This window comes from Hyalella azteca, unplaced genomic scaffold (genome assembly GCF_000764305.2).
Source record: "Hyalella azteca isolate HAZT.00-mixed unplaced genomic scaffold, Hazt_2.0.2 contig1509, whole genome shotgun sequence".
NCBI lineage: Eukaryota > Metazoa > Arthropoda > Malacostraca > Amphipoda > Hyalellidae > Hyalella > Hyalella azteca.
The window spans coordinates 119,563-133,137 of NW_025931825.1; the positions used below are offsets into that span (position 1 = coordinate 119,563).

Consider the following 13,575-nt stretch of genomic DNA (forward strand, 5'->3'; position numbering starts at 1 on the left):
ATGTTGCCTGCCTCTAACTGATATGCCTGACTGCTGCCTGCCTCAAACTGATATGCCTGACTGTTGCCTGCCTCAAACTGATATGCCTGACTGTTGCCTGCCTCTAACTGATACTATGCCTGAATGTTGAAACTGCCACAAATGTTGAATTATTCCAAATTGATGATAAAAAAATTACAGAATGGAACTTGGCCCTTGGGCAGCATGGTGTACTTTTGTGTTTCTATTTGTGTCTGTAACTTGTTATTGGGTCAGATTTCACTCTATTACTTCAGTGTTGGACTAACATGACCAAATAAGAAGGCTTCATTGAGTGATATAAGGTTATGTAATATTATTTTACTCAACCCATCCTTATCATCAGGCTGCAGTTGATATGCCTGATGATTAATTTATTAATTTTCAGCTTTCCAGATCACTCTAACAAATGTGCTAAGTCTTATCTCCATCATCTTCTGAGTGAGATATTTGTAGTTTAATCCAGTTGCCAAAGATGCTTCATGAACATACGGTATTTTGCTTGTAATGTTGATTCCTTGATCTTGATCATAACTAAATTATAATTTAGTTATGAGTAGTAGTAGAACAAAGGATAATTATCCTCTGTTCTGTATACTTATACTGTTTCCATTAGAAATATGGCTTGTAAGGGTCATAATTTATTACATTATGTTAGTTTTTTAATTGGTAATCAATATATGTTTCTAATAATGGAACAATTTCAGGCCCCATGATGCCGGCTGTTGGGATTCCCATGGGTCAGGTAAGACATGGTGTAGTTGCACTTGAGGAGGCAGCCAAAGCTTCTTGATATTCTCCCTCGCGCAACAAGTAAGAGGAGTTCTGCCACTGGTCTCATTTGCTACCAAACAATCACAAATCAATCAATTATATATGAGACTGAAGTACTTTTTGAAGTTGGAATCATTGTAGATTTGTTGCGAGTGTGTATGGATGTTAGTCAACTATTGCCTGTGTGAGTTTTACATGTAATTTCTTTGCAATTAGGGTAGGAGCAGAGTACTTCATCATAAACACAATAATCTATATATTATAAGTTTATTATTTTCATATATAATATATAATTCATCATATTGCTTATTGTATAACTTCTTTCCATCATCAGCTAGTAGAGTTTGTTTATTCAGAAATTTTATAGATGTCTGAAACCCTTTTGCAAGTAACTTGTTTGTGGAGAGATTTCCATAGTATTTGGGATAATTTATGTCGTAATAATACTCCCCCCAACGTAATTACTACGTAATAATGTGTTAAATAATGAAATACTAACAAATAACTTGTGTATTACAGCCATTAGGTTCAATGCACATGGGGGGCAACTCAATGCAAATGGCTAACAGGCCCATAGGTCCTCCTGGCTCTATGGGCCCCATGGGAGGCCCCATGGGCATGGGCGGACCAATGCGTCACACCAACATGGGCCCCAACAACCCCGGCAGCATGCCCATGCACATGAACACCTCTGGTCCTGTTAGCTATGGCATGCGCGTCACCAACAGTCCTGGTGTTCTCTCCGTCACCAACGCTCGGGACAAGGCCGGTGGAGTTAAATCCACCACAAGCCTCAATAAACCTATTGCGTTCTCAAAGCGAGTTGAGAGCTCAGGCCCTGCAGTGACGGTCTTTGTGGGGAACATCACTGAACGAGCTCCTGACGTCATGATCAGGCAGATCTTGAACACATGTGGGCCTGTGCTTAGCTGGAAGAGAGTTCAAGGCGCCTCAGGCAAACTACAAGGTCTTTATTATTTTCAGTTCTGAGAAAGTAATGTTAATAATCTCGTTATTAATAATGCTGGCCTAGCAACTTTTTGGTGTACATTAAAAATGTATATCAAAATGAAAATGTACATTGAAAATGTACCTTTGTTTTAATTTTGCTCTTGTAAATTATGTTGGAAAATTATGAGGTACTTGCAGTGATTTTAAAAAAGATTACTGCCTCTTTTATTGTACAGATCACCTTTTACATTAGTCTTATTTTACCCTAGTTTAACCTTTTTATATTGGTAAGTTTGTAAACTAATTTTCTTGTGTTGCAGCTTTTGGGTTCTGTGAGTACGGTAACCCTGACAGCGCCCTACGCTCCATCAGGCTGCTGCACGACTATGAGATTGCTGATAAGAAGCTTGTAGTCAAGGCTGATGCTAAGACCAAGCAGCTCATTGATGAATACAAGGGTGAGACTTGCAACATTTACCTGGACTAAATCAATGTTGTGTTGAACTTTTTTTTCGGCTTTAGCTATTGCCTGCATTTAATAATTCTTTTAAAAATGCGATAGGAATAATTATATGTGCCGAAACTAGTAGAAAAATAATTGACTAGATGATATTTATTGAACTAATACGAAGACATGTGCTTCAGGCATCAAACTACAGCTACAGCAAAAACAAGTCATCTAGAATTAAGTTAAAACTCCAAGTGATATCTAGTTCAAAAGTCAACTGATTGGAGAGCTTGTTTGAAATTCAATGAATCATTATAATTTATTGTATGATGTAAATGTATAAATTTTCAGAAAAGCGTCGCAAGTCTCGTCAAAACGGCAGTGATTCCAAGCCACCCGGCGATGGCGAAGAGTCCAAGACAAACGACGACACCAAAAGCTCCTCTGAAGACTCCAAGAAGCCGGCAAGTCCATGTCATTTAATTTTCCTTGGTGGATAAGTGTTATGAAATGATTATAATGAACGTGAATGGTGAGTGCTATGAATAATAAACTTTATTTTAATCATTTAATTTAAATTAAAACATCAAGTGTTATGCATTCACTTGCGTTACGCAATGTTATTTGCAGAACCTGGATGAGATGAAAGTTATGAAATTAATCGAGTAATTAAATGTTATTTACAGAGCCTGGATGAGATGAAAGTATCTCGTGTTATGAAATTACTTGAGTAATTAAATGTTATTTGCAGAACCTGGATGAGATGGAGGACGTGGAGGAGGGCAAGAAGGAGCTTATCACGCGCGAGATCACGCAGTTCCGTCAGCAGATGCAGGTGGGCGCCAGGTTTTCTCTCGTCTTGTCTTTTCATTTCAGGTTTAAGAAACTTTGTGATATTCTCATTCAAATATGAAGTGCAGAAACGCTTGCACAAAGTACTTATGCGATTTACACTTCTAGTATTTTTTCTATTACTGGCTGAGGGAAGTTCATTAAGTTGATACTTTTCTCAGTATAGTATCCATACTTTGCAAAAAGAGCTCTATAAAACAGAGAAATAAATCATGAAGTTTGAATTTTTTTCTGGTTACAAATTTCAACAAAGAATTTCTTATTGGTAAATTGTATCGTTTTTTGCCGTTCCTGAGAATCGTTAGTTTGTACAGTAAAAGTATTTTATTTTCAATTCCGAATTGAAGACGATAGCGGCTGCAGTTAGAATGCTCTATGCCACATATTGATGAATAGATCGTGAAGCTTATGTAAAATAATCGCGGGTCGCTGGAGTGATTGAAGCATATGAGCGTCTGAAACAGAGTTTAGTCTGCTTTTTAATGTTTTTTGGACCGTAATGCACTGATGTTTTCAAACATAGGCATTGATAGAGTTCAGACGCAGCTCTACGCCCCCACTCATGTTTGTTGTGTGACAACTCCGGTGAGTACAAGTCTGCCTATCATTACTTATATTTACTCATTCACTCGTCATAATCATCGGTGTTTGTGGCACTCAGCTTGTCAGCAGAATTTTTATGCATATCAATGCTGCAAGTGATGAAAAACTTGAGGAAACAGACGAAATGCGTGAAATAATTTTTGAAGTTACATTTTGGATACGTATTTAAAATGACAATCTTGTGAAAAGTTACGTTTTTAATGTTGGGGAAAAATTTTTTTTGGTGTTGGAAAGACGTCAAATTTATCAGATTATTCAGACTTATGTATGAGGCGATGTTGCCAAAGACTCATGAAAGTTTAATTTAAAAATTTGTTGATTCTTCCTTTCTTTGAAATCATTGCAAGTACATTTGATTGTAAGCAAATTCTGCTGTATAGCTGGTGCCCAACAATCTAAATTATTTTGAAGCAGTTTTAGCCGCGATCATTTTTTGCCTCTTCGGACTTCTGCTGAAAACCTGCATGCTTGACAAAACAGTCTTTGCATTTCCCTGATAATATCTTCTAAATGTGAAGTCAATTTGTCAAGCTATGTAGCGTTCCTTAAAGCAGTGTTGCCATCGTTATAAAGATGTTTATATCTACTATTTTGAGGGCAGATATAAGTTTAGATGATAGTTTCTTGTGATTGCATGCATATCGCAACATGAGGCTACGCTCTATTTAACTACTTTTTTGTACATGGGTATCAAATTAATTCAGCTGTCGAGTAAATGTGAACTTAACCCAATATCTGTTCAACAACTGGGGCTCGTTTTTGGCTAGCTTCAAATATTTTTGTTAAAGTTAGACTACAAAATCAAAACTACCCTAAAATACGCCACATTCTACTATCCATCATCAAGATGCTGTAGTTTTCTGGCAAAAAAAAAACGATTAGGTACGTACTTTTCTTTTCGATTGTCCCTTGGATTGGATGTATGTAAAGTAACGAAGTTTTATCACACTAATATACTGGGGCTCACTAAGTTTCCCAACTTCCTGATGTGGAGCAAGTTACTAAAGAATTTTGCGGACATCATTTGTGCTTGTTATGTATTAAGTCTGGGGTTTAGGAAGAGTGCAGTTCTCAATGAAGGTGAGCATTGGTCTGCACTTGGGACTCACGTACGCAAGCAATGCTTGAGGATTTTGGCTGCAGCTTCTCATTGCTGCTCGTCGACTCCTGCTCCACGCTGCGCTGCTAAGGCACGGTAAAATCAGCAATAGTTTCACATAAATACTTCATTTGTGACTTTTTACGAATTTAAATTCGAATTATATATCTATTGTTAGACAGGGACTCGTATGCGTTACTTAAATACAAGATTTTGCCTTTGTTAACGACTTTTATTTTGGTATAAAACTGTAAATATAAGTCACTTTTGGTATAAGTGAGGCCAAATTCAGTGTCGTGTTCGTTCTTGATTTGATGCTTGTATTCGGCGTCATGAATTATTAAATGAATAGATTTTTTTGCGGTGCTAATAGGTTGAGTAACCCGATTCCTAATTAAGTATCGCGAGTTAAAATAATGTCTTGTTTTGGCCCTAGGCGTTGACAATTTTGTCATTTGTGTGTCGAGATTTATCTATTGGTTTCAAGAATTGAGTCAATGGCGACGTGCATTGGCAATTCGTACAAAATCTTCTCTCACTGTAGCTACAGTGTAGCTCTGTCTAAAGCCTCTTAGTGATGCTCACGCTGGCCATGATCCGTTGTGATATTTTTTCGACGACTTGATAATTTTTCTATATAACATGACTAATTGTAGCCCAAATCACGCTTCTATGAGTGTCGTACAGAGCGTATTACTGAAGAATATTGCACTAAAATTTGATGCATTCGCACGTATAATATCGTGTACGTGTGCATTTGTGCTTGCCCCTGTAAGTCATTTTACTTGCTCAAAAGTTTCATGTCGATCATTTGCCGTGCCATCCTAAATAATGATCCCGCTTTCTTTCCAGTCACAAAAATGTCTAACTATCTGGAAAAAACAGTCGCTGATCATATTCAAATGGCCGTTTAAGTTGAATTGAAATGGTTACCCTAGGAACTAATCCGATTATTTTCTAGAGTTTTTTTAGAACGAGTTATCCTGACGCTGTTCATTTGTTTCTTTGAATTGCAAGACTAGGCTTCACTTGTTGAGTTAAGCCGTACAGCTGATTCCGTATAATTGTTGCCACTGATTTTTTAAAATTACTTTTAAGAAGTGAGCTTAAATATTTTGTCACCGAACATGCTTTGTGTCGGTGAAAAAAGCTTTTGATCAATCTGATGATTTTTTGAACTTGAATCGGTTTTCACTGAGGGCTCAGAATGTCTATCGAGTATAAAATTAACTGTGATGTTAATGCATGGACGCCTCACTACTTTCTAGTGGAGTACAGAAACATCTCTTATTTTTATGTGTGTAACCTGGGGTTACTATTTATTGCTGTTATAACTAACATTGTTTGATTTCTTTTGCAGTTTTTTCTTTATGTCGTTAAAAATAAATCGAGAAGCTTGTTCACACAATTTCTGGATCGTGTTTTTGTCATCGACGAATGCTCTCAGACAGTTGGAAATGTCCGTGTATAATTTCACTGTCGAGAATTCCGTTGTTTTCATCTGGTGTTCCCACCATTTATTTTGTCTTCGATGTCATCCAATGGAGCTTGTTCTTCGGCTCACTTGCTTGTATTTCAAAGTGCTCTGTAATGTGTACCGTGACTTATGGTACTGTTTCTTCTTCAGAAACTTGAAGAAGAGAAGGAGAAGGAGCGTCGTCAACGTGAGAAGGAACGCGAGTCTACGCGCGACAGGGACAAGGAGAAGGACCGCGAGAGGGATAGGGAGCGTGAGAGAGAGAGGGAGAGGGAACGTGAACGCGAACGGGAGAGGGAACGTGAGCGCGAGAGGGAGCGTGAAAAGGAGCGAGAACGCGAGCGTGAACGGGAGCGCGAACGCGAGAGGGAACGCGAACGCGAGCGTGAACGTGAGCGAGAAGAGCGCGCGCCGAGCTCGCGTCGTCACTCGCGCTCGGTGTCGAGGGAGGCTTCAGTGAGCGGCGCGAGCCATCGAGCGCGGTCACCCGCGACGCCGGACTCTGCGCGACACCGGCGCAAGGAAAAGAGGTTTGTGGGGGACATGCATTATCCTTGAATTAGTTATGCTTAAAAGAGGGCGAAAATAAAACTAATTGGCTTTGTTGTAAACGAAATTCAGTGATTTGACCATGATTTTTTCTACTTTTTCTTAATTAGAGTATGAGTGCGAGACATTACGGAAACTGCATAAAATTGTTATTTTTATTTTTTCTTAATTTCGAAAATAAGAAAGTAAGAGCGGACACTGGTAGTTGATTCTTCAGCGAAAGATTTATTGGTTGTGAATTATTACTGTAACTAACTCATCACCAAGATTTATCGCGTAGGCTCGATGCATATCGACATTGGAGCCCATATTTTAAAGTAGCTATCAAATGTTCTTAAAATATTGTTCAGGTCAGCATCGCCCACCGCACGCAAGAGTGAGAAAGAAGCGTTAAGGGAGAAAGAAGAAGCCCAGGAAGAGAAAGAAAGGAAAGAACATGAGAGGAAAGTGCGCAAGAAGGAAATGCAGTATCAAGTGAGTACCCGCAACACTAGCGTATATATTCAAGGCCTCCTTTGAAGAAACCTATTTTTCAAATGAAGTGTCTAAACACTAATAGTGTGAGATCCAACAAACCAATATTGTTCAATGTCATAATGGTCTATCACACAAATGATTTATGGTATATTTTCTTGTGTAGTCTTCTACATGATTTTTTTGTCGTCCAAATGCTGATATGAAGAATAAATCACTTGTTTTTGTGTTGACCTGGTTGCCAAATCTATTGCATTTATGGCGAATTGCGGGGACTGCAAATTCTGCATTTATGGAATGCGTATCCCTCGTAAATTTTATCTTTAAATGGTGTAATTGAATTATAACGGCGCTAATAGCGATTTGTTGCTAATGCTTAATTACCTAGTTGTTTGATCCCTAAATGTATCTATACAAATCTCAGTGAAGCATCAGCCATAATTAAACATAAATTATTGTGTTGACTTTAGAAACGAATTTTTGTGGACTGCAGGTATTCGTGGAGGCTGCAAAGTGCACTGCAAATTCTGAGGCTGTCTAATATTTTCGTCATTGATTGTTGATTTTATTTGCAGGAGCGTCTGCGTAACTGGGAAACGAGAGAATACAAGAAAGCCAAGGAGCTGGAGAGGGAGAAGGAGAAGGACGAACTCAAGGAGCTCGAGAAGCAGAAGGAGGCGCGCCGACTCAAGGAGTATTTTTCGCCAATTTATAATAGTACAGCATCAATTGCCCGTCCTCGTTTCTAACGGTAAATTATTCTCTTCAGCATCTACATATTTGGCTTGGATTAATGCATGCTTCATTTTAAATTTTCTTATCCATGTATAATATTCTAATTGACAAGATTTGAGTTGATTTCATTTTCTCGCATAATTAATTTATTTCGATTATTTATGTTTAATAGATTAATTTGAGGAAGCGAGTTGATTTCTCACTTCTCTCATGAGGTGCCCGAATGTCACCGATTTAACCGTCTCTTATTTACTATATTTTTAAAGCTTGCACGTTCTTTTCTGTCATAGCAAATAGTCCTGAAACCATTTAATTTAGTAATCTCTTTTGACTAGCTACTTATACGGTAGTCATGGAATATATTTTGCAAGGAATAACATCACTGGATGGATGTTATAAATTGTTAAAACCGTGATGTTTCAATTTTTTACGACTGGGCAGGGGCCACGCTTTCCAGCGCAAGCTGTCAGACCGAGAGCTGGAGAAGGAGCTGGACAGCAAGGACCGCGCTAAGGAGAAAGAGGAACTGGAAGAACTTCGTAATAAAATCAGGGCTGAGGGCCACGAAGATCCCGAAGGTGCCTTTAAGAAGGTAAAATACCGCTACTTGATAAATGAACCGGTTCATTTTATAATACACCTGTTTATATAAAATTATGTACCTGCGATGATGCATTTTTAGCTGTTATCAGCAATATTTTGAAACTTCTATTCGTTATCGACATAAGTTATTGAAAATTTTTCTTTAATTTATGTTAATTGACTGACTTGAAAAATTTATTAGTGATTGGTTATGTTAGCGCTGTACTCGTGCTAGTCCAGTTTTACATTTTTGAGAAGATATAGTTTTTCAGTGGTTTTCATGATGTAGTTAATGGATTTTTTTCCCCCTGCACATGTCCACAGAAAAGTAGATACCGGTAGGCTAAACCAAATAAATATTGTAAGAAAATGCAGGTAAATATTTAATGAAATCAGATCAGGTGAAATTAATTGCACCAAAAGACCAAAGTTGAATGTTCGCTTCAATATGTGCATTTGAGAATCATCCACGCATTCGGTACAGAAACTTTCTCTGAAAGCTTAGTGGGGTCTTATAATTGAAGGAGGGCTTCGAAACGTTTTGCATTCGCGTTTATTCTGATTTAAATCTTATATTAATCAACAAATGGAACGTTTCTAAGAGTAGAAAGAATAGCATAGCCTATGATGTGTCCCGCGTGATTATCAATGCAGCTGCTTTGTCAACTAATGTTATGAATTATATTTACACCGAATGGTCGCTGAGGCGCAGTGCCAATGGTACATAGTTGGTTATTACAATTGTTAATTTGTTTGATACTCTTCACGCCTGATAATTTGACCAAAAGTAATGAACACATTTATATATACAGTTATATATTTTTACAGGCTTGCGAAGAACGCGATGCGCACTACAAGCCAGTTCCCATCATTCAAGTCACCCAGAAAGTCATTCACGTCGAGGATATTTCTGAATCTCCTCCTCCTCCGCCACACGATTCCGATTCCTTTAGCCTCAGGCAATCGGATGNCCTCCTCCGCCACACGATTCCGATTCCTTTAGCCTCAGGCAATCGGATGCTAAAGAATCCTTATCCCTACAAAACGCCGGGGACTCGAACCTCAGCTTTCCTCCTAGCGTTCTGGGAGGGGAAGACTCTTTGGACAGCAAATCATCCTTACGATTCACGAGTCTTCGATCTCCACCCACTGACGGAAATTCTCTGCCATCCAACAATGCACAATCATCTATATTCCCTCAGTCCGAGGACGATATGTTCTCGAAGCAAAACGCATCTTTATTGCCAGCGTCAGCACCCGCACCATCTGCAGCTCCTGCTGCTGACAAGCAAGGCTACAGTTCCGAGTCTGATGACGGCGACCAGCACTTCGACCGCAGCATGCCTGAGCCCGAGCCCCACGATGATCCGCCTGTGTCTGGTTCGTATCAAATATGTACTTGAAGTTGATCGTTTGTTGAGCTATGAAGCTTCCTGCTATAAATATACCTTGAATTCAAGTCGAGTTTTAAGCAGTACATTAAAATCATATGCGAATCGAAGCTTTATATTCTTAGGTTAATGATTTTTAGTCAGAGAAATGTCCATCAGTTTGTACTGAAATGTTACAGAGGTTCTAGCAGCTGTCATTCAAAAATACTCTCGATAAACTATCAGTTGTTGAACATAGACCATAGTTGAGTGTTGCTTCAGCTTTGTTTAGCTTTCGTATGGTAACTAATTGCTGAACTGTTTCGTATTACTACCATTTTTGTGTGTTCTCATTAAGAATTCCTGTTATTCAAAATATGCTCGCTCTTATCATGTTTTCAAGGGCTATCAAGTGTCTATCTAGTGTTACTGTCACCCAAGTCATGTTGAATAGTAGAGTTACCTTTATTTTTTATCACAGAGAGGAACGACTCTAATCCACTGCAACCACCAAAGAGAAAGAAAATAGACATCAAAGACGTGTTTAACCAAGACGACGAGGACGCGCCTGTCAAGAAGCGCAGACTGCCGTTGCCTGGCAAGGACAGATCAGGCGGCGCTGGCAAGGAGAAGGGCGGGGAAGACAAGCGCCGCAATATTAAGAACCTCATCGACAGAATACCTACCACCAAAGAGGAGCTCTTCGCCTACCCTATTGATGCTTCGCTCGTTAATAATGTGAGCTCAACCAAATGCACAACCGGAAACTGATTAATCTTGAACAAAACGCTGATGGAAATTCGGCTCGTTATTGAGTAGTGAAACATTCTGTCATTTGATTTCAATCTTGACTTGGGTTAAAAATTGAATTATGGAGTGGTTATTTGATGCAAATATCTTCGCTGGGAGATGCGGGAAATTTCCGTGAAGGAATTTCAGGGAAAGACACCTTTCACTATGGACTTGCATTACTTTTCTATCTTGGCCGATAGTTCTACAAATTTGAATATATAATCCACATTCACTTTTGGTTTTCAGCGTAGCCTTAAAAAGGATTGATTGATGATTATTCAATACTATCGAACTTACCTGATTTTGACCGAATGGTCTTGCAGGTGCTGATGGAGAAGCGGATCAGGCCCTGGATCAGTAAGAAGATCGTTGAATACATTGGAGAGCCGGAACCAACATTGGTTGACTTCATCTGCTCAAAAGTGCTGCTCGGCTCTGAGCCCGAAAGTTTGCTCAACGATGTACAAATGGTGGGGGCTACTTTTCTGTTCTCATTTGAGTTTTATTAAGATTGAGCTCGGTTTGTGTATTTTCAAGATAGTGGATGATTTCTATCTTGGTTTATTTTTACATATTCCATAGTTGTGGTATATCTTGATTGTCAATTGTCATATATTTTGAGGAAAAAGTCGATATTTTTAGTTCTGTTGCACCAGCTTCAGCAAGGTAAGCAGCAATCGGGACGCACGCATCTTGACGTTGGGGTTTTGTATTGCCTTGTACTTGGAATGTACATCAGCTGTTTTCGATAAATTCAAGTTTACCAATATTTTCTTTCTTCTTTAATTTGTCAAGTGCAATATTCAATGCATGCAATGTTATTTGGTCGGCAATATCGACCACTATATAGTATATACTCTGTTTTGTACGAATGCATTTTTATCAGCAGTTAACGAGCATTTCAAAAAGATCCGGCATTAATGTTCGTTCCATTTATCTTCCCGTTTCCCTCATCACTGAAAAAAAGAGCACGAAGAAATTTCGTGTCATTCCGACAATTTATATTGACAACTTTTTTTCAGGTTCTGGACGACGAAGCTGAGGTATTCGTGGTAAAAATGTGGCGGCTGCTCATCTATGAAATCGAGTCTCAGAAACAGGGGCTTGCCAAGTCATAATAACTGACACAATTCGACAAGAACTCCTAGATTTTTTATTGGTTCCCGCCATGCTTCACTTGCTGGTGACTGCGTTCTTGTTAAGTCCGTTTCTTGAGCGAGCTAATCATTCGTGGGGCTCACTTGTGCCTCAAATATATGAAGTTACGTGACCATAATGAATGCTTGTTGAAAACCCCTCCATCTTGTCATATGAAAATTATTTTTATTCATAAAACATTCTGTTAATTGTAATTTTTTTAGATATACTGTCAAGATACCGAGTATCTTCAGCTACCTGTGTTGTCATTGAACATTTATCACTGCGTCACTCCCGTTAATTCTCATCCTGAAATTTTCATTTTTATAGGCTGATACGGATGAAAATAAAAACTTTCTAAATCGTTCATTTCTTAAAGCAATGATGTTGTAGTATTGTATGAAAGTAATTAGATTGTCACTGTGCACGCTCAGTCATTCCGTTCTTCGTTTATGTTTTTCGTACCTCTTATAGGCACCTGGTCCCCTACCACAACTTTCGTTTCGGCAATATTTAATTGTGCTTCGAGTAAAAATTTTGATTTTGAACGCTATCTACTAAACTGTTAATGACCCTAAAATAATGTTTCTATTTGCTTTCGGACTCTGTCAAATATTAAAACTCAATTTTGGAAGTATCAATTTTTTCTGAATCCATGCGTTGCAAAAATTCATACACGAGTTTCTTGAAGGTATTAGAAGAAGCACAATATAAGAATGTATATTGTAAATTGCTATTTTTGCAAAGATGCCACCTAGGCTATGAAATCATTCCCCTTTTCAATCCATTGAAAGATCACTAGTGCAAAAAGTCAAATCTTTATTCAACAGCTCATTTCGAAGTCTACCTTAATTAATGAAATGGTCCACTCGATGGTCCATCGGTATACCGTTTCGATGATTGTAGGTCGATGTCAATCTCACCTTTCATGTAGATTCTCGGGAAAAATACAGGCAAAAATTCAGTCAAACGACGTTTCTCAAATCAGAAACGGATAATATTTTCAAATAAGTTGCTGGTAAGCTGGAGGTTAACCGAGGTTAACTCTATGTGACAAATTTTTGTTAGTCGTTGCATAAATAACGATATAACCGAGTTGAAACCGCTGCATTCCGTTCCAGCAACCTAAAACCTGATTTGCGGTGTTCAAAACATGAGTGCTTTTTAGCCGGTAACTATTTCTTCTGATATCTATGCATGCCACTAGGTCAATGACATCTTTCTCGTAAACATGGTTCAAGCTAATATTCCTTTACTTCGCTTCCAATCCTGACAAGCTTGTCTTGGTTTGCCTACGCTATACTGACCAAGGTTGAATTAGTATAAAACTATAAGGTTGACCCATCAGTAGCCCATTTTTGCGGATGTAGTACGTTGTTCGCCTGTGACGTCACTGATCTCAGTGACGTCCCGTGCAATCACCGAAATGTGATCAAACCAGTCAACCAATCCGTCAGGGGAATGACGGGTTTGTTTACGTTTCTCGATCTCAGTGACGCTACAAGAAAGCTGAACTGAAAGACGGAACTTCTCGTGGGTCAACCTTATATAGTTCAACCATGACACTGACAGTGACGTCAGTTGCATACAAGCCCAAGCCATGAGTTGTCAATCCATTATCTACATGAAATCATAAAAACGAACGAGCATTTTAACTGAGTGTGTGCACTTGATTTCAGTTTTCCACTTACGAATCTGTAGATTCGTTTTTGTA

The 13,575-nt window shown here is 38.6% G+C and overlaps 1 protein-coding gene across 1 annotated transcript; it reads left to right on the plus strand.

Moving 5' to 3' along the window:
* Positions 1-712: 712 nt before the first annotated feature.
* On the plus strand, positions 713-12,495 carry LOC108679574 (RNA-binding protein 25-like). Its single transcript, XM_047882786.1, is given in 14 exon segments — positions 713-763; positions 1,312-1,759; positions 2,064-2,201; positions 2,543-2,655; positions 2,943-3,026; positions 6,373-6,752; positions 7,122-7,245; positions 7,821-7,996; positions 8,422-8,572; positions 9,391-9,483; positions 9,534-9,942; positions 10,414-10,670; positions 11,048-11,194; positions 11,747-12,495. Coding segments are annotated over 14 exon segments (2,649 nt in total). The 5' UTR covers positions 713-730; the 3' UTR covers positions 11,843-12,495.
* Positions 12,496-13,575: the final 1,080 nt, after the last annotated feature.